Source organism: Atta cephalotes (genome assembly GCF_000143395.1).
Source record: "Atta cephalotes unplaced genomic scaffold scaffold00005, whole genome shotgun sequence".
NCBI lineage: Eukaryota > Metazoa > Arthropoda > Insecta > Hymenoptera > Formicidae > Atta > Atta cephalotes.
The window spans coordinates 7,344,492-7,362,292 of NW_012130069.1; the positions used below are offsets into that span (position 1 = coordinate 7,344,492).

At 33.4% G+C, this 17,801-nt stretch overlaps 3 protein-coding genes across 3 annotated transcripts in view; 1 reads left to right on the plus strand and 2 right to left on the minus strand.

Moving 5' to 3' along the window:
- The first annotated feature begins 520 nt into the window (after positions 1-520).
- On the plus strand, positions 521-1,924 carry LOC105626629 (alpha-ketoglutarate-dependent dioxygenase alkB homolog 6). The gene is made up of 5 exons (XM_012207922.1): positions 521-568; positions 643-819; positions 1,124-1,231; positions 1,481-1,579; positions 1,667-1,924. Exons 1-5 carry the CDS (start codon positions 521-523, stop codon positions 1,922-1,924), a joined length of 690 nt encoding a protein of 229 aa, XP_012063312.1.
- A 113-nt stretch (positions 1,925-2,037) lies between these two features.
- On the minus strand, positions 2,038-3,102 carry LOC105626630 (THO complex subunit 7 homolog). Its single transcript, XM_012207923.1, has 3 exons — positions 3,090-3,102; positions 2,500-2,924; positions 2,038-2,214 (listed from the first exon to the last, which is right to left on the minus strand). The coding sequence occupies exons 1-3, from the start codon at positions 3,100-3,102 to the stop codon at positions 2,038-2,040; spliced, it is 615 nt and encodes a 204-aa protein (XP_012063313.1).
- Positions 3,103-5,412: 2,310 nt separating this feature from the next.
- The window catches only part of LOC105626631 (spectrin alpha chain, non-erythrocytic 1), a 38,338-nt gene continuing 25,949 nt past the window's right edge, over positions 5,413-17,801 (minus strand). The window contains exons 10-29 of the mRNA XM_012207924.1: positions 16,891-17,109; positions 16,317-16,759; positions 16,026-16,079; positions 14,856-15,261; positions 14,575-14,775; positions 13,902-14,502; positions 13,452-13,795; positions 13,067-13,351; positions 11,018-12,751; positions 10,470-10,838; positions 9,245-10,327; positions 8,922-9,148; positions 8,732-8,832; positions 7,936-8,166; positions 7,588-7,865; positions 6,923-7,412; positions 6,640-6,789; positions 6,466-6,540; positions 5,933-5,961; positions 5,413-5,637 (exon numbers count right to left, since the gene is read on the minus strand). Of these exons, the coding sequence (XP_012063314.1) occupies positions 5,413-5,637; positions 5,933-5,961; positions 6,466-6,540; positions 6,640-6,789; positions 6,923-7,412; positions 7,588-7,865; positions 7,936-8,166; positions 8,732-8,832; positions 8,922-9,148; positions 9,245-10,327; positions 10,470-10,838; positions 11,018-12,751; positions 13,067-13,351; positions 13,452-13,795; positions 13,902-14,502; positions 14,575-14,775; positions 14,856-15,261; positions 16,026-16,079; positions 16,317-16,759; positions 16,891-17,109 (7,545 nt within the window). The remainder of the gene's footprint in view (positions 5,638-5,932; positions 5,962-6,465; positions 6,541-6,639; positions 6,790-6,922; positions 7,413-7,587; positions 7,866-7,935; positions 8,167-8,731; positions 8,833-8,921; positions 9,149-9,244; positions 10,328-10,469; positions 10,839-11,017; positions 12,752-13,066; positions 13,352-13,451; positions 13,796-13,901; positions 14,503-14,574; positions 14,776-14,855; positions 15,262-16,025; positions 16,080-16,316; positions 16,760-16,890; positions 17,110-17,801) is intronic.

The following is a 17,801-nucleotide window of genomic DNA, read 5'->3' on the forward strand; positions in this document are numbered from 1 at the left end:
TCGGCAGGTATTTTTCTGATAAACTCATGCTGCAGAGAGCGTGTCAGTTGAGGTTCATTAATCGATTTTATGCAAATACACTATTGATCAGTATACAGTATACTCGAGCAACAGCAGCAATATATATTTCACAATTGCCGCAGCAAAGCTTCATTTTTTATTATCAAAATTCGCGCTTGTTAAACGTTGTCACGAGTGATTTCTATATCACGACGTTTCGATATCCGCATAATGGAATTAGTAATTTGTCGCCATGTGATCCGCGGAAGAAAACAAATGTTTGACGTTTACTGCGTACCTACGACCAAGGAGATTTCTGCTAGTTCTACAAACTGTCAAGTTTCGTCAATCTTCCTCGCACGCATGCGCACGTGTGCACGCGGTCCTCGACTGTCATAGTTGTTTACATTATCGTTCAACGACACTTATCGATCCGTAATAGTATATTCCATGTAATATATTCTCAGTATATTCCATGGAATATAGCTGGTGTATTATTACAATTTAGTATATTATAAAAATGATGCAAGAACAGAGTTCCCTGTTGCACAACGCTATCATCTCAGAGGTTTTATCTCATTGTTAATTTATTCATTTAACTCAGAGGTTATATTTCATTAAGAATTCTCTTGCAAATCACAGATACCTAGCACTGCTTGTTACATACCGAATTTTATTACTGAGGAAGAAGAGAGGCAAATTATAAAATGCGTAAACAGTGTACCGCAACCAAAATGGACGCAATTAAGTCACCGCAGATTACAGAATTGGGGTGGTGTACCACATTCCAAAGGGATGATAGCGGAAGCGATTCCTGATGTAGGTAGAATGTGAAATATTTTAACAATTAGTCTGGGTCTACAATGAGTCGGTAATTTTAGAAGTTAGCTACTGGCCAATTCTACTGATTCAATGATTTCAATCAATCCTAGCTCATTGATTCTCTTTTAGATTTGCTTCTAACTCAATAACTATAAACTACTGACTCATTGTAGATCCAGTCTTAGAATTTATTTAGAATTGAAAAAAGGCTGAAAGCATCTGTATATTTGTTATAAATATTTTATGTGCTTCATTTAAAATTATTAAATGAATACACATAACATTGACAATGATATTTTAGTGGCTTCAGAAATATATTGATAAAGTGACAGCTTTGAGCATCTTTGAAAAAGGAGTATTGCCTAATCACATTTTAATTAACGAATATTTATCTGGACAAGGAATAATGGTATGTTAGAGATGAAACACAAGGATGTACTATATTTTTCTTTATTATAAAGTATGAATTAAACAAATTAAATAAAAAACAGGATTGTAAGAGTCAGCGCAAAGTTTTTTATTTAACTTGTTTTGAATTTCGAGAATTCTTTTATACTATTATAAATTATATTTATCTACATTAGAATAGAAAAAATACAAAAGTATGTACACAATAGAATAGCATATACTGAATAGTAACATGTAATGCCTTCATTAGGCACACTCGGATGGTCCACTTTTTTATCCTATTGTAACTACTATCAGTTGTGGTTCTCATACAGTCCTTGACTTTTACAAACGACTTGAAATGACAGAGGTAAATACTGAAATAAAGAAGATTGTAAAAATACGTAAAAATGCTATGTAATTGTACTTTGCGATTTATTATATATTATTTTTACAGCAACAACAATGCAAGTTAGAATTTAGTTTACTACTAGAACGCAGAAGTCTGTTAATTCTACAGAAGGATTTGTACTATAATTATTTACATTCTATAGCAGAAAGAGATGCAGATAGCATATCAGAATCTTCGATAAAGAATCTACATATGTGTGCAAAAAAGTTTACAGAAGAGGAAATAATAAAACGTGATACTAGATTATCTTTAACTATTAGGCACGTGCCGAAAACTAGCAAATTGAAATTAAAAATTTTTTGATATATATGTATGTCATAAAAATTTGGAAGACATATAATTATAATAAACAATAAATGTTGTCATATGTTATGTTTTATGACTGTCGTTTCTAATTTATATGAAGTATACTTACTTCATGAATTATCACACGATATTTGCATATCTGTGTTTGTGTCATTCTCAAGGCTCACATCCATTACTTCCTCATCACCCTCATCTAACATTCCTTGTAGAGAGTGTATGGAGGATATTAGAACATGGAATTGTTTACGACGCATTTCTAACTTGTGCTCCAACTGTTCTGATTTTTCCTGTATATGAAAAATGATTATAAGATATATAACTAATCTTTTTGCAAATATTCCAATGAGTTCTAAACATACTGGTACGTTTATAAAAGAATAGATAATTGGAATAAGGAATAATAGATTTCAATTTATTAGAAATTATGTATATTCTGATACATGATTTCTAGTAGATTAAAATATTTTATTCCCTGTTTCTATTGCCTGCGCTTTTCAAGATAGAGACATTGAAATTACTCCAAATGGAAAAAGTTATATGTGCCAATATATGTATATATATTTTTTTCAAACCTTTAAAGCACCTAATTCTTGTTGCAATGTTTCAAGCTTGATATGTGTTTCCAAACGATCTGGTTGTTCATTAATGACTTTGGCTAGTACATCATACTCTATTCTATTTTTTCTCACACGTTTGGCATCTTGCAGTTCAGCTTTAGTTTTCTCTATGTCTTCCTTCGCCTTCTCTATTTGTACTTCAATTTCTTTTGATAGCTTCTCATAGCTTTTTAATTCTTCTCGACTCATGTTTGAAACTAATCTGGATTTTTTCTGTGCAAATTCGCATTGTGCTAATTGCGACAGCATTCTTTCGTGCAGCGTATTGTCTACATCGGAACTGTTGATCCATTTTATAAACGATTTCAATAGCATATTAATTCTACGATCGTCTCCTGTTCCATCACCATCTATGAGTAATCGCCGACGTATTACTTCTTCTAAAATTTTTTATAAATAAAAAATTTATACATTTTACATATATACATTACGTTTATATAACATTTTATTGAAAGAAAAATGTATATAACCTTTTATTATACAAGTACTATTTGTAATTACTTATAGCAGTAAATATTGTAAACATTTTAAAAAATGCTACTCACCATCGTTAGACATTATTGGATGTTTTGTAACAATTGTAATTAAAAAAGATTACAATTTATATTAAAAAGAAATTTAAGATACTTAATTAAAACCAACTGAGACCGCAATGCAACCAACTGCAATTGACTGAGTGCAGAGTGTAGGTCGTGCAGGTGCAAGCATCAGGTCTGTTCTTTTGATTTACATCAGGAAATCGATTCTGAATCGATCTTGAAACGAGGTGAAAATGACAAAAGTGAGCGAATTTACTAGAATATTGATAATTTCATTGGTCAAAACTTAGTAAATTTGCTCACTTTTGTAATTTTCACCTTGTTTGAAAATACAGAATCGACCCCAGTTCATCTTTCTTCCTAGAGAGAAAAGGAAGAAAGATGAATTGGTGTTCAGTTAGAAAGAACAGGCCTATGATAAAAAATGCGTATAATGGCGATATTGGAAACAGTCAAATTTACATCCAAATTCGCCTTCTATGTGCATCTTCAATGCGCATTGGCGGGAACATTTCATCTCTTATTACACCATGGGTGCAAATATGACATACAATTTAAAAAAAATAGCATAAAAAATAAAAAAAATTTTTTCTTTAAATATTATTATAGACATAAAATATAATGTAAATTTATTGAAAATGTCTTTATGTTTTCATATTTTTATTGTTAAAATTAATATTTAAAAAAATGTCTAAAAGAAAAATAAAGAGATTGTTTCATTTAATAAATATAATAATAATTGAATTTGAATGATATTATGATAAATAATTTTATGCAATTTATATAACGATTTTCAAACATTTCATTTATCTTGTAAATATAAATGATTGTTGTTATTTAAACGAGTTAAATAATTGTGCATGAAAATAATAATGCATTTTTTAGACATTGCAAATATAATTCAAGGTATTCAAATAAATGTGAAATTTTTTGTTTTCATAATATTATATTTTTTTACCTTTTCTCTCTCACTCTCTCTATAATTATATACGGGACGACGATAATACGCCTGCATAATACGCAATTTGTATTATTATATTGTATTAAATACACTTTACATTTCGTATCACCATTATTGTAAGAAATGGTGCAACACTCACAAATATATAATATATTTCCTCATCACAAAAATATGTCTATCTCTGTATCTAATACATTACGATCATTGGTCCCACATGGGGTTTTCAAATATATAATATTTGCATATATTATGACATCTACAACTTAAACATTATACCCTTCTGGTAGTTTTAACATTTCTGTTGATACTTTTTAACTTAAAAGAAGAAAAAAGAAAAAGATAATCTCCGAAAACAGAAGTCATCCTACACTCTGTTCTTAAAGTCAGGTACATCTCAAATAAACCCGGTAGTAGTTATCTCTTTCTCTTTTACGAAATTGTAATTTTTCAATATTATACAAAACGTCAGTGTATTCGTTGACATTCTCAGTGTTCTTTAATATATCAAATTCATCGTTCGATACTATATAGTCAGAACAAAGTTCATTAATATTAAAGCAGAAATTAACGTTGAGTATAAAATACCGATACTATGTTAAACTAGGCATATATTTGTTTTTTTTAATGCAGTAACTGAAAATTTTCATCGTTCAACTGTTTTGAAAGATGTTTTTTCTCACAAAATATTAATAAATACAAAAATACATAGTACATATTATTGTATAATAAGTATTACATATTATTGTATATTTTCTATTGTATTAATTTTAAAGTAAAAGAATTATTATGAAATATATTATCTAACGCCAATAATAATCTCTCAATGATTGTCAATAAATATTCCATAATTTAAAGAATTTAATATATGCAAATGAGAAATACATTCGCATATATGGTACAAAGATCTATTAATAAAGTCATAAATCAAATAATTCGCGATATTATCTAAATTCAATAAGTCGAAAGTTTATTGATGAAAATATAAATTTTAATTTTTATATTTTTGACTCTTTGATATGACTTTTGATTTTTTACTTATTTATAAGTAGGAATATATTTTAATTATAATTGATCGATTTCTATCGAGAATATTGAAAAATTTGCTGTATATTCATTTACGCGTTTGCTATCGAAGAACAATATTAAAACTGCATTTTTGAATGAAATTAATATAAAAGAAGATAAATAAATTATATACTGTTTAACGAACGTAGCCATGTATTTAAATCTCCGGTAAAATAATCAAGGAACTTTGTCGATCGTTTTACGGGGAAGATTGTTTTTTTTTGCATCACGTTTAGATACATCTTGTATGAAAAATCGTATCTATATATATAAATGCGCTTCGTAAAACTCCTGGAAACTGTGTTACGTCTGAGGTTTTTTGCGTCTACCGAATAGATTGCTCAATACGGAACTTCGTTTGTAATCTTTCCGATTACCACCCGAACTTTGCTCACTTTCTGATCCACTCTCTGACGCTCTTCTATTGTCCATTGCGATTGGAGGCGTTTGTGGAGCTGCTGGTGGAGCGACATAAGGCGGCAACGATGTCGGTCTACCAGTGTAAGCATTGTTTTGTTGTTGTACACCCTGTAAAAGAATTATCAGTTGGGCTTATAAACGAAAGATAGTGAGATTTATAAATTTGTAATGAGAAATCGTTATAATTATCGTAACAGCCTTTTTTAATTTAAATATAATATATTGGAGTTTGGGTAATATTCTAAAATATATATTTTACAAAAAAAATTACGAATGTAGTGGTTACAATTTCATAAAGTTTCGTAAAGTAAATAAAAAATATGTAAACTTTTTCTTTCTTTAATTCTCAAAAAAAGACTTTAACTTAATTTATTTAATATGAATTTGAAAAGTAGAAACTTACCTGCCTAATGTTTGGTACATTTCCATACGCTGTAACAAATAAAAAATACAATTAAAACATTTTCATTCCGTTAAATTAAGGTCACAAGTTGATGCAACATTTAATTAGAAAACTCTGCTAAAATAATTTTTTGTTATTATACCATAACAGCTATATTTACAATTGTTATTATCGATCATATAAATTGTAGAGTTAGAAAATCAAAGTGCAGATATATTGGCAAAATGCGACATTAAATTAAAATTTTTGAAGTGCTTATATACACAAATAATGGAAATCTGTTAGTATTAATTTTTTGAGAGCTATGACTGTGTTTCAGTTAAAGGTTTATGTACATATGTAAATATTATAATTGATTCACATTGCTTTAGCATTTTACATCCCTTGCCAAATGCAGAAAAATTTTCGATAAGATGCGGATGTAGATGAGTGATGAAAATAAAAAAGTATTATACGTATAAATGCAGAATGAATGCATGCGATCTTCACATCGATCTCTTTTTATCGAATGTGAATGTTTTATAATGACTGACCAGAATCGTGAGGAATATTCCATTGAACCGTTCTAGTCGGCGGAGGAGCACTCGATGGCAATGGAGGTGCTAATTCTATAAAATGACGATGAACGTTCACGAATATCGACAAATATCGAATAGAATTTTCCTAAACCTTTTGAATCTTTTAATTTATATACAATAATAATGTACCTTGATGTTGTGGAGGAAGATCTACACTGTTTTGTCGATGCCATACTGGTGGCTCATTCGATGAATACTGGCTGGAACCATTGTGATTTAATGTTGCGCTTCGTTGTGGATAGACATTAGGCCTTCCTTGTGGTAAATGGTGTTCTATATCTATATATATGATAACATTTAAATAAACCTTTACATAAAAAAATATAAAATTATAGATTATAATATGAATACTTGAATAATTATTAAATATAAGATGTGAATACAATGCAAAATTTTGTCTAAAAAGGCATACCATTTCGCCTGTATTGCACCATATTTTCCGAACTGGAACGCATAGGAATAGGTGGAGGAGCGCCTCGCGGCGGTATAGGCGGTTTGTCAGTTCCCAGCATCGCGGAATTCTGTTGATATTGATCCCGCTGAGCCGCCAGCTGTTCTTGCTGTATCAACTGATGCTGCTGCTGCTGCTGCTGCGCAAGTAGTTGTTGTTGCCTGTGCATCTGCAGAAATTCCGTCTGAGTCTGTGGTTGGTCAGATCTCTGTGACGCCAAGAACGTCTCGGAGTTTTGCGCGTCGTTGCGTCGTTGTTGATTATGCCGGTGCATCTGCAGGAACTCTATTTGTACTGAGCTGGGCGAGTATTGATTTGGCGAAATGGGATCGCGCCTAATCACAGAGTTCTTGCGTTCCATCTCCGGTGTGGAAGCGCGGCTACTTCCGGTCGACGCGTTGTCATCCGCGTGTTCGAGCTTTGAACCCTGCAACCTTTGCAAGCCTTCTTGCTGCATCTGAATTTAAGAAATAGAAATTTACTTTATAGTTCAAACTTTGTAGGATATTGAAATAAAGTATAATATATAAAAGATTAAAAGATTAAAAGATTGAATAAATAGTAATATTTCTTAAAAAGAGAGTTTATAGAAAGAATTGTAAAAATATAATGATTTTATTGTAAACCTTTTGAGACTCGTCGTAGCTTAAGAGCTGCATACTTGGCGGTAATTTTGCATGAAATGAGATTTTATTAACCCAGTCTTCCATCTCCCCTTGACTTGGTGCTAAAAACAAGAATTCCGAACCGTCTGTGCATTTCAGTCGAAATACGTTTTTCTTTTTCGTGTAATCATCTGCTTTCTCGCATATAGCATTGAAAATTGTTATCGGGGCAGTAGCTGCTTTACTTAACGCAAAATCATCTGTATCTTTGAAGAAGCATAGCAATTGTCCGCACAATACTGAAATGATTGTAAAATAAGAATAAGTTTAAGAATAAGGAAATACTTTACATTTATTTAATGAAGATACCAGTGTAATACTGCTTCCACGATCGAACGGCTGCCTTTTTGCCAGCACTTTGAAGTTCGTGCTTTCGTTCAAGAAGACCTTGAATCTCGACTGGTCGCAGAGCGTCCATGTTCTCCATACGTTGCAGTTTTCGGAAGCTTTGCGTTCTTCGCCTGGTTGTGAAGCTCGGAGTTCGTTTTGGTTTTTTTGTATCTACTTTCATACTTTCGGCCCTCTTAATATCCGAAGTTGCTGAAAAAATTTGTGTATGGCATAATTAATCATAAAATCTTCTTATACTGACGATAAAAATAAGATGAATGAATATGTTAAATCTAATATTTACAATCGAAATCGATCATTGATTATCAAAATCAAAATTAAAATAAAAATGAGGAGCAGACTTCCAAAATACATTTTGTTCAAAATTTCATATTTTAAGTTAGAGATGGCAGTATTCAATGTTGAAAAACTCATATTTTAAGCTACTCTACGATGTTCTAAAAGCATTTTTTTAATTTATATGCTGAAAAAGTCTAAACATTCGAAGTACATTATGTTCTTTAACTAAATAAAATTTGTTTATCGTTTTATTTCTTTAACATTATTAGAAATAGTTTAGCAATTTTATTTAATATTTCACGTCTTACTGATTAGCAAATTGTTATTTTCTGTAACGTGCGTGGTTTTCTTGTGGCTTTCTTTCTCGTTTTCTGAAAATTATAAATTTTGGACAAAACTTTTGAAAGTCTGCTCCTCAAATATATTCCTACTTATAATATTATTATTAATTAAGTTCTACATAAATATTATGTACCTCGTCTTAATTTTTCACTAAACATATGCGATAGACCGTATGGTTTCTGAGGTGCAAGTTCTGTTGTTTCGGAACTGATAGCACCTTTCAGCGGAGATAACCTGATGAATAAGTCAATAATATTTGTGAAAATATCAGATTATTATTTTAAATATAATCAGTCTTGTGTGGAGTTTTAATTTTTACTCACATATTCGCAGATTCATGTTCGTCAACTGAACCGTTAACTTCATCGTGTTGTGCGCGATGAGAATTGTCTAATAATCGCCTGCGTTCCTCTTCGCGTTTCCGCTCTTCGGTTATCCTTTGTACCTCTTTACGTTTCCGTTCCTCGATCCTCGCGCGTTCGACACGCTCTTTCTCCGCTTGGCGCGCAGCCATTTCCGCCTCTTGCTGCTTTTGAAAAGCTTCTTCCAACTATATAAATATTAATGATATTAAACATTATATTGTAAACTTTCAACAATATTAATCAATAATTATTATCTTCGTTGTATTAAACGATAAATTTACCATCGTTATCCGTTTAAGCGCGCTGAATCTTTCTTCTTGTGCCTGTATAGTTTTCTCAAAATCTTCGTGCTTTCTTATTAATTCCTCTACTTGTGAAATGCTCTCTCCCAATTTATCGTCTTGCAGCATCGGTTCTCTGTTGACTATCCAATTCTCCAGAGTTTCAGCGTCCCTCTTAAACAACTGCGTATCCAAATTCTGTTCATAAATGTGTCTTCTCTTCTGCCATGTGTCCTTTAGGATTTGTTGGCGTTGTTGCAATACCGATATTTTGTCCTCGATCTCTTTCGCCAAAAAATGTCCCTGCTCGATTAGCTCTTGTCCGGTTCGATAGAATTTCTCGAAAACTTCTTCGCGTGTATCAATCTCTGATTTGTACTCGTTATGTCTGGAAAGTAGCGCCTCGGCACCAGGAACATCCCGTGCTAATTCTGGCGCCGTCACCTTAGCCACCATCTCGTTTATCCAAGACATCAGTTCCCTATACTCGCCCAAATAGGTTTGCAACTGTTCCGCTTGAGCTAGTTTGCTTCGCCTCTGCGCCGCTTGTTCCAACAATTCGGCCCAGGCCGCTTCCGCCTCCTGATGTTTCACATTGATGTGTATACGTGCATCGGGGAATAGCTCAATCAACCTTGACGCTTCCTCCATCAGACTCTCTACTTGTTCCTTCACAGCCGCTAGATCAGTTTCGAATCCCTGATGCTTTCTTACCAGTGCCTGAATTGTTTCCAAATCTTGGCAATAGCCATCCGAACTGAGAGCAGCTTCCTTCTCTTGTATCCAAGAGATAGTTTCATCGGCTGTTCTATCAAACATGTGAACCTGTTTGGCACCAGCCAACGCGTCTTGTCGAGCGTGCGCCAATTCTTTTAAGTCCTCCCATTGTTGTTTTGTTTCGTCAATTTTCTGAAGTATCTTGCTTTTTTCGGGATTGTTCTGCTCGATCAGTTTTTGCCCTTCGTCGAGTACACCTGATACACGTCCTTCGCTGGTTGTTAAGCCGGCTAGAAAATTGTCGAATATTTGGATCAGCAGTTCCACGTGTTCTACGTCACATCCATAGTCCTCCGATGCGGCGATCTTTAATTATAATATTTAATAATTATATCATTATGATATCTTATAAATATATATTAATAAAAAATATATATTACGATATCTTATAAATATATATTAGCGTATAAAAAGATAAAATTATGCAATTATTACTTGATTATCTTACCGTTGTTTGGTCCCCGATCCATTCAATCACTTCATCCGCTTGTCTGATAAATTTATAAAACTTCTCGCTTTCTAATAATCTTTGCAGTCGATATTCTTTCAATTTTTGCAATTCTTTAAATTTAAATTCGATATCCGCTTGTTTTTGCGCGATATTCTTGCTATCAAAATGATGACGTTCGACTAGGCCACACGAAAGTTTTTTCAGATTATCGACCGTGTTTTCAAAACCGGACAGATCACGCTCAATGCCTTCTAGCTTCTTCAGCAGAGATTGCACAGAGTCTTCATCTTTGCCATGATCAGATGAAGTAAGTTGTGGATGTTTTTCTCTAATCCATTGCTCAGCTTCCGCGGCTTCGGCATAAAACTATAAAAAGCAAATTTAATTTTTTTATCACGTGTATGAAAATGATCAAAACTATTAAATCATTACATTATTAAAATCGTTGAAATTATTCACGTTACTTTTATGTAACAATTATTATAAATTAACAAGAGAATGATAATGATTAATTTTGTATTAATAAAAGTATCTGGATTTCTTACCATTTGTGATTCTACAGCGTCGAGTAATCTCAACTTCCTGACACTTGCTAAATCTCTAAGGTGTGATAATTCCTCTTGCAACTTTTTAGTTAGCTGTTCAATCTTGTCCGCTGCGAAGTGTCCACTTCTAATCATCACAGTCGCTCTGCTAACCAGTGAAGCTACTACAGGCTCTCTAGACAATAGTTCCGCTTCCAAAGCATGGTGTTTCTTTTGCAATCGTTGTACAGTGGTCAAAGAGCTACCAAGATCATTGCTTGCGGCTAATGGTTCCTTCTCCGATAACCAGTGCAATTCGTCTTCGACATCTCTCGCGAACTGATGCAATAACTTCGCGTCTTCCAAATTATCTCTGCGTATCTGCATTGGTTCCTGAAGACTGTGATATCTATTGATCGTAACTAACGCTCTCTTTTGAATCTCATCACTCAAGAAATGATTTGATTTCTGAAAGCTGGCGGCGGTATCTTTGATAGATTCACATGCTTCGTTGTGACCGAGCACATCGTTCTCCAAATTAGTGTGTCTTTTCAGCAAATTCGCCACGCTCGATAGATCCTTGCCATGATCCTCTGATTGCAATTGCGTTTCGACTTCATCCATCCATGTCTCGAATTCGTCCAAACTGCGACCGAATAGCAAGGCTTGATACGCATCATTCAACCGGTTTTTCTTTAGTTCGCTAGTCTCTTGCAAAAGACGCCATTCTGCTTCCAACTCGTCTAAACGTTCCTGTATATCCTTTGAGGCATAATGATTTTCCTCGATAAGCGCTTCGCCCTCATTGACGACTGCCGCAACTCTCCCTTTATTTGCCATCAACTCGCTTTCAAATGCAGTATGTTTTTGTATCTTGCTTTGCAAATTTGAGGAATCTCTATAATTTTCATCGCCTGCCACTTGTTGCTTCTGATGTAGCCAACCATCCACCTCATATATGTTTCTGAGGAACTGATGTAAGTGATGACTCTCCAAAAGTTTCTTTCTTCTAGCTGTTGCACTGTTTTTCAATTTGTCCCTTCTGGTACAAACCGAAGCAAGTCGCTGCTTTATTATACCTGCATCTGCATGTTCATGCGATAGGATTTCATTTGCAAACTTTTCGAGCTCTTCAATACGTCCCAATTGAGACGCTAACATTTTTTCGAATTCCTCATGTTTACGTAACAGCGTCTCGACACCCGATAACGATTCACCAAGATCGTCATTGTTGAGAAATGCCTCTTTCGTCGCCAGCCAACTGTCAGCCTGATCGGCTTGTTCTTTGAATAATTGCAGTTGATGCGCTTGCGTTAATTTTTGTCTACGATTATCCCAAGCATTTCCCAAAGTTTGCCTGAGTTCTTCCAAATGTTCAAGATTATCCTTGACATCATGGTTGATTGACAGGAGTTTTTGACCATGATCCTTTAAGCCTTTAAATATATCTTGTCTACCATCAATCTCTGCCTTCCTTTCTTGATGCAATTCTAGTACAGTTTGAGCTTCGGATATAGTGGTCGGTGGTTCGGAATCATCCATGCGTTTGATAGTATCTGCCACCCAAATATCCAATTCATGCAGATCAGCTTGGAACTTATGTAATGTATAGGCTTGATTCAAAGCGTCGCGTCGTTGTCGAGTCACACGTTGTAGATCATCCCAATTAGATTGAAGTTCGGATAATATCCCGTTAATTTCGGACGCTTTGTCTGGGTATTTATGCGACAAGTTTCGCGCCTCTATCTTATGTTCCTGAAATGACACAAAATAATACAAAATAATAAAAATGAAAAAAATTGAAATAAAAAATCTTCTTAAAATCATATTTAAAACAAAATACGAAGTGCAACTTATTGAATATTAAACTCGAAATTTATTGAAATTCTATTATTAATATATATTAGATATTAGCTATTTATAACTGAATTAGCTATTAGTAACTGAAAATAATAATCATAAATATAGAGATAGTTATATTAAATTTTCATTACTATCATCTTAGTTATTGAATAAATTTATGGTTATTAATTCTGAAATAAAAAAATTTATAAAAATTCATGTTCTCACCTTCAGTTTCCCTTCTATTGCTGTCATATCTCGCTCCATAGCCTCTTGTTTTCTTTGCAACTGTTCGACAGCAGGTAAATCTTTTCCTGTATCACTCGTGTTCATGGCCACTGATTTCTCAATAACTCTTTGGTTTGTGTCATCAATATCTCGATTAAATAGATGAATTTCTAATGCACCAGCTAATGTTTCGCGATACGCGCTTAGAGCACCTTGCAAACCTTTCCACTTATTATTAAAGTTATCACGCCGTTGTTGAATTGCTTTTGATTCATTATCACGACCCTGCATAAAATATAGCAAAATAACATGAATATTTTTTAATAATAAAAATATTTCAATTATATATTTCAATATATTTATTTTTTCATGCTAAAAATTTTACCTGTTTTATAAGTTTATCCGCCAAAGCATTGATCGATTTTATTCTAGAATCATCCACTCGCATATCACTGTCTACATCGTCGAGTTTCCTTTGGAGACTTAAGCAGTGCTCATAATCCTTTCCAGTATCACCTGCCTGAACCATCATTTCTTTATCTCTGATCCATGCCTCGATCTTCTCCACCTGATTGTTGAATTCCAAAATATCTTGAGCCTCTTCTAAACCTCTACCTCGATTTCCAGATTCCAACAACAATTTTCGCCAGGATGCATGTAAATGATCTAATTGTTGACGAATTTCCGCGCTCGCTGGATGTTTTCGCGCTAACAAAGTCTCTCCTTTTGCTATTTTATAAATAAATTAAGTTTTATATTATTAAGTGTCAAATAATAATAACAACAAAATAATTCAGTGAACCAAGCCATAGCTACTTGTTTATCAATCAATTACCTCTAATTTCTTCAATTCTACTCTGATTTGCTGCCAGCTCTGCTTGGAATGCCTGGTGCTTCTGTAACTTTTTGATCTTGTCCTCCAAGCTGGACACTTCGCCCTTGGATGCTTCTGCCTCCAACTTCTTCTGCTTTTCGCCTATCCAAGACTCGGCTTCACCAACGTCTCTAACAAACTGTACATGTAGCAGACTGGCTTCCAATCTTCTTCTTCGCGTATCGCATAGATCACGAATTCTTGCGCGTCTTTGAATGACCTCGTTTAGTCGTCGGGCGATCGTCGATGAATCAAAATGATTCTGCTCCAGAAGTTTATTCCCGTGCTCTTGCAGCGCCGTTAGCTTCTCTTCGTGGGTGACTAACAGCTTTTCAAATTCATTGTGTTTTTTCATTTGCGCATCTACTTCTTCGACTGAGACTCCGAAGTTATCACCGCTCAGTGCTGCTTCCTGAGTACTAGACAAGGTGTCAAGTTGTTTGGCGTCTCGAAGGAAGAAATGCAAATCGATTAGTTGATCCAAGTGCACTTTCTTTTGCTGCCAAGCGGTGTGTAACCTCTGTCGTTCATCCAACAATTGATTACACTTTTCTTCGACCTCCTAAAAAGTATATCGATGTGATTAACAGATATCGCGCAAATGTTATTATTTATGATAGATGTGTAGCCTTACTATAGCGGCATAGTGACCAGTTTGCACCATAGCTTCGCCTAAATCGAGCACTGAACTGAAACTATCCTCTCGTGCTTCGATTTCTCCTTTCAGAGCCTCGTGTTCTGCTTTCAAGATTTGTGCGCTGGCCGCGTCTCGAACCTTTTCTTCCGTTGACATTGTAGCACGGAGTCCAGCTGCCCAGTTCATCAAGTCTCTTACCTAAATGTAATTAACAGATTTCTCCCGTTAAAAATAACATAAATTGTCAAATATAACTGGTGAAAAATATAATTTAATACCTGAGTGAGGAATCGTTGCAAATCGCAGCTAGCTTGCAATTGATCCCTTCGATGAGCAGATCTTTCTTTCAATTCCTCCCAATGAGCAACAACGATTTGTTGCTGCTGATCGATGTGCACCGCATTATTACCCGGATAATGTACTTGTAATCTGGATGCATCCTCGACTAACACCTGCAGCTGAGCCTCCAAAGCAACCAAATCATTTTCAAATCCTTCATGTCGTCTAATTAAAGCTAAAACGGAATTTAAATCGCGACCAAGATCTTCTGGCAAAGCAGCCTCTTTCTCTTGTATTCGTGATAGCGCTTCCGCTACATCGCGATGAAATCGATGAATTTCGCCTGCCGCTTGCAATCGTTGTTCGCGATTTCGGATGAGACCCAATAGATGTTGCCACGATTCTCTACAATAAAAAATTGTATCTTAAAGTTAAATTTTATTATTTTTTTTAAATTGTGTAAACTTTTTAAGTACAAAGGGTACAATTCAGACAAATACTTTTATTACTTGTAATATAGTAAATAATTATATAGTATGATAGTTGACAAGTGTGCAAAAATTTGAATTAGTTAATATATAATAATTTCTACATTACAACTATTACAAGATTTTAAAATTCGAAAATTTTAAGGCAGAGTTTTAGAAAGCAGAAGAAAGCAGAAGAAATCCAAGAAAGACCGAAGATTTCGGATTAGATAGCGAAGTCATGAAAAATGAGAAGCATGAAAGATAGATAAATTTTGAATCGTAGCATGACGCTTATCTATACAGAATGTACAATTCGTGACCGAAATTTTAATAACATATTCCTGACTTAAAAATAGATAAAAATCCTAATACCAAAACGTTGGACTATAATAGTTTTTAAATTATTAGTAGTTAAAATTAATCATAGAGTTGATAACGTTGAAATACTTCACTAATTATGTTTAAACATAGAAAATAATTATATATGCAACGTACATAATATAAAAATATTACAGGACATTAAAAATAATAAATATATATAATGAATTAATTTAAAAATTACTATAGCCTTGACATTTTGGTACTAGTAGTTTTCTCTTATTTTTATCAGAAATATATTATTAAAATTTATTTCGATCATGAATTGTGGGACACCCTGTATATACATAAATCAGTTCATGTAACTAAGCATATACTCACTTCATTGCCTCTTGTCGATTTTGTACTTGAAGCACCGGATCGTCTTCGTCAGATCTATATTGAATGCGTATACGAAAAAAAAGTTAATAACCAACACCGACCCAACACCGAGAAAAAATAAACAAGTAATTACACGAAACATGATATTAATTTACATCAAATATGCCATTTTGTTAATTTATTGCATGCAATTAAATGAGATATTAATATTCTACGAGAGTAATAAAAAAATAATGAAATGAAAATAATGACAAAAAAATTCTTATTGAATTAGATATGTTAAAGATTTACCCTAATTGTTCCTGACGTTTTTCGATGTCCTGGATATAAGGACTTTCGTTCGCGATTAGTTTTCTGGCTAATTCTTCGCACTGATTAAACCTTTCGGAGCCAGCCTCTATTCGATGCTTGAAATCATTGAATTTCGCTTGCAATAGCAATAGATGTTCATAATCTTGTCCGTAATCCTCCGACGCAGCTGCTTGTTCTTGCTCTTTAATCCATTGTTCCAATTCTCTGCTCTCTAGGAAATATTCATGGCGATACATGCTCTCCATTAAACGTTGTTGTCTTACTGTAGCCAGTCGCTGCAAAGCACGCATTTGTTGAACAATCGCTTGCTGCTTATTGGCTATCGCTTTACTGTCGGGATGCTTTGAGTTGATCATTGTAGAAGCAGTGTGTCCCATTTCTGTCACAATGCCATTGTATGTGTCTAATTCCAACTCAACAGCCTGTAAATTATAAGCCAGATGCGAATTTTTAGTAACATAATTATATAATTATGATGACACTATAATTGCACTAAATAATAAAGTGAGTTGTTTAACTAATAATATTATTATTCGTTTTGCAAAATATATACCTTATGTTTTGTCAATAATTTCGTGGCGGCATCGCGATCTCTGCCATAATCGGTAGAACTCAGTACATCATTCTTCTCATTAAGCCAGCTTTCGACTTCACCGGCTTCGAAAAAGAATTCTTGTGCTCTTAGAGACAAGTCCAATGCTCTGCTGCGCTCTCCTGCTTTGTCTTGTAAGTCTCTCCACGCATCATCCAGAACATCGCATAGTTCTTGGATCTAATAAAATCATTAATGCATTTAATTATTTATTATTACCTAATAGCTTAATGAATAACATTTTCAACAAATTACTCGCGCAAAACAAATACGAATTAATGATTCATTAAGTAGTTAATCGCTAAAATCAATAAGGTTGACACACTGCCTAGAGTTCTGTCGCTGTGGCAAAAGTTCAGTTTTGCGTCTGCATGCAATAATATATATGTATACACCTTTTATCTCGATTCTTGAGACTTATTTTTTAAGCAATAGAATAAAATCAGAAAGCTGGTGCAATAAATTGAATTATTAAAATTGATAATAAAATTAAAAAATAAATTAGATACTCCTTTAATTTTTATATCTTTAGTATGAAATAAGCTGCAAACCAAGTGAGATAATAATAATAAAAACAAATATAAAAGATTATATTATTAAAATACTTATATAAATTTTCATATTTCTAAAAAAAAAAAGAATAAACATTCATTGGTCTGTTTTCTATTCCTGCTAGACTGCATTAGAACTCTTTTTCTCGTTTTCGACAAATATCAAACATATACTTACTTTAAGTTTCAAAAGTACACACTAGTTCAGTTACAGAAAACAGACCTTATATATATATATATATATATATATATATACGTAATAACTTACTATAGTACATACTAATTATTAACGTAAGTTAATTAACGTAAACTTTAGTACGT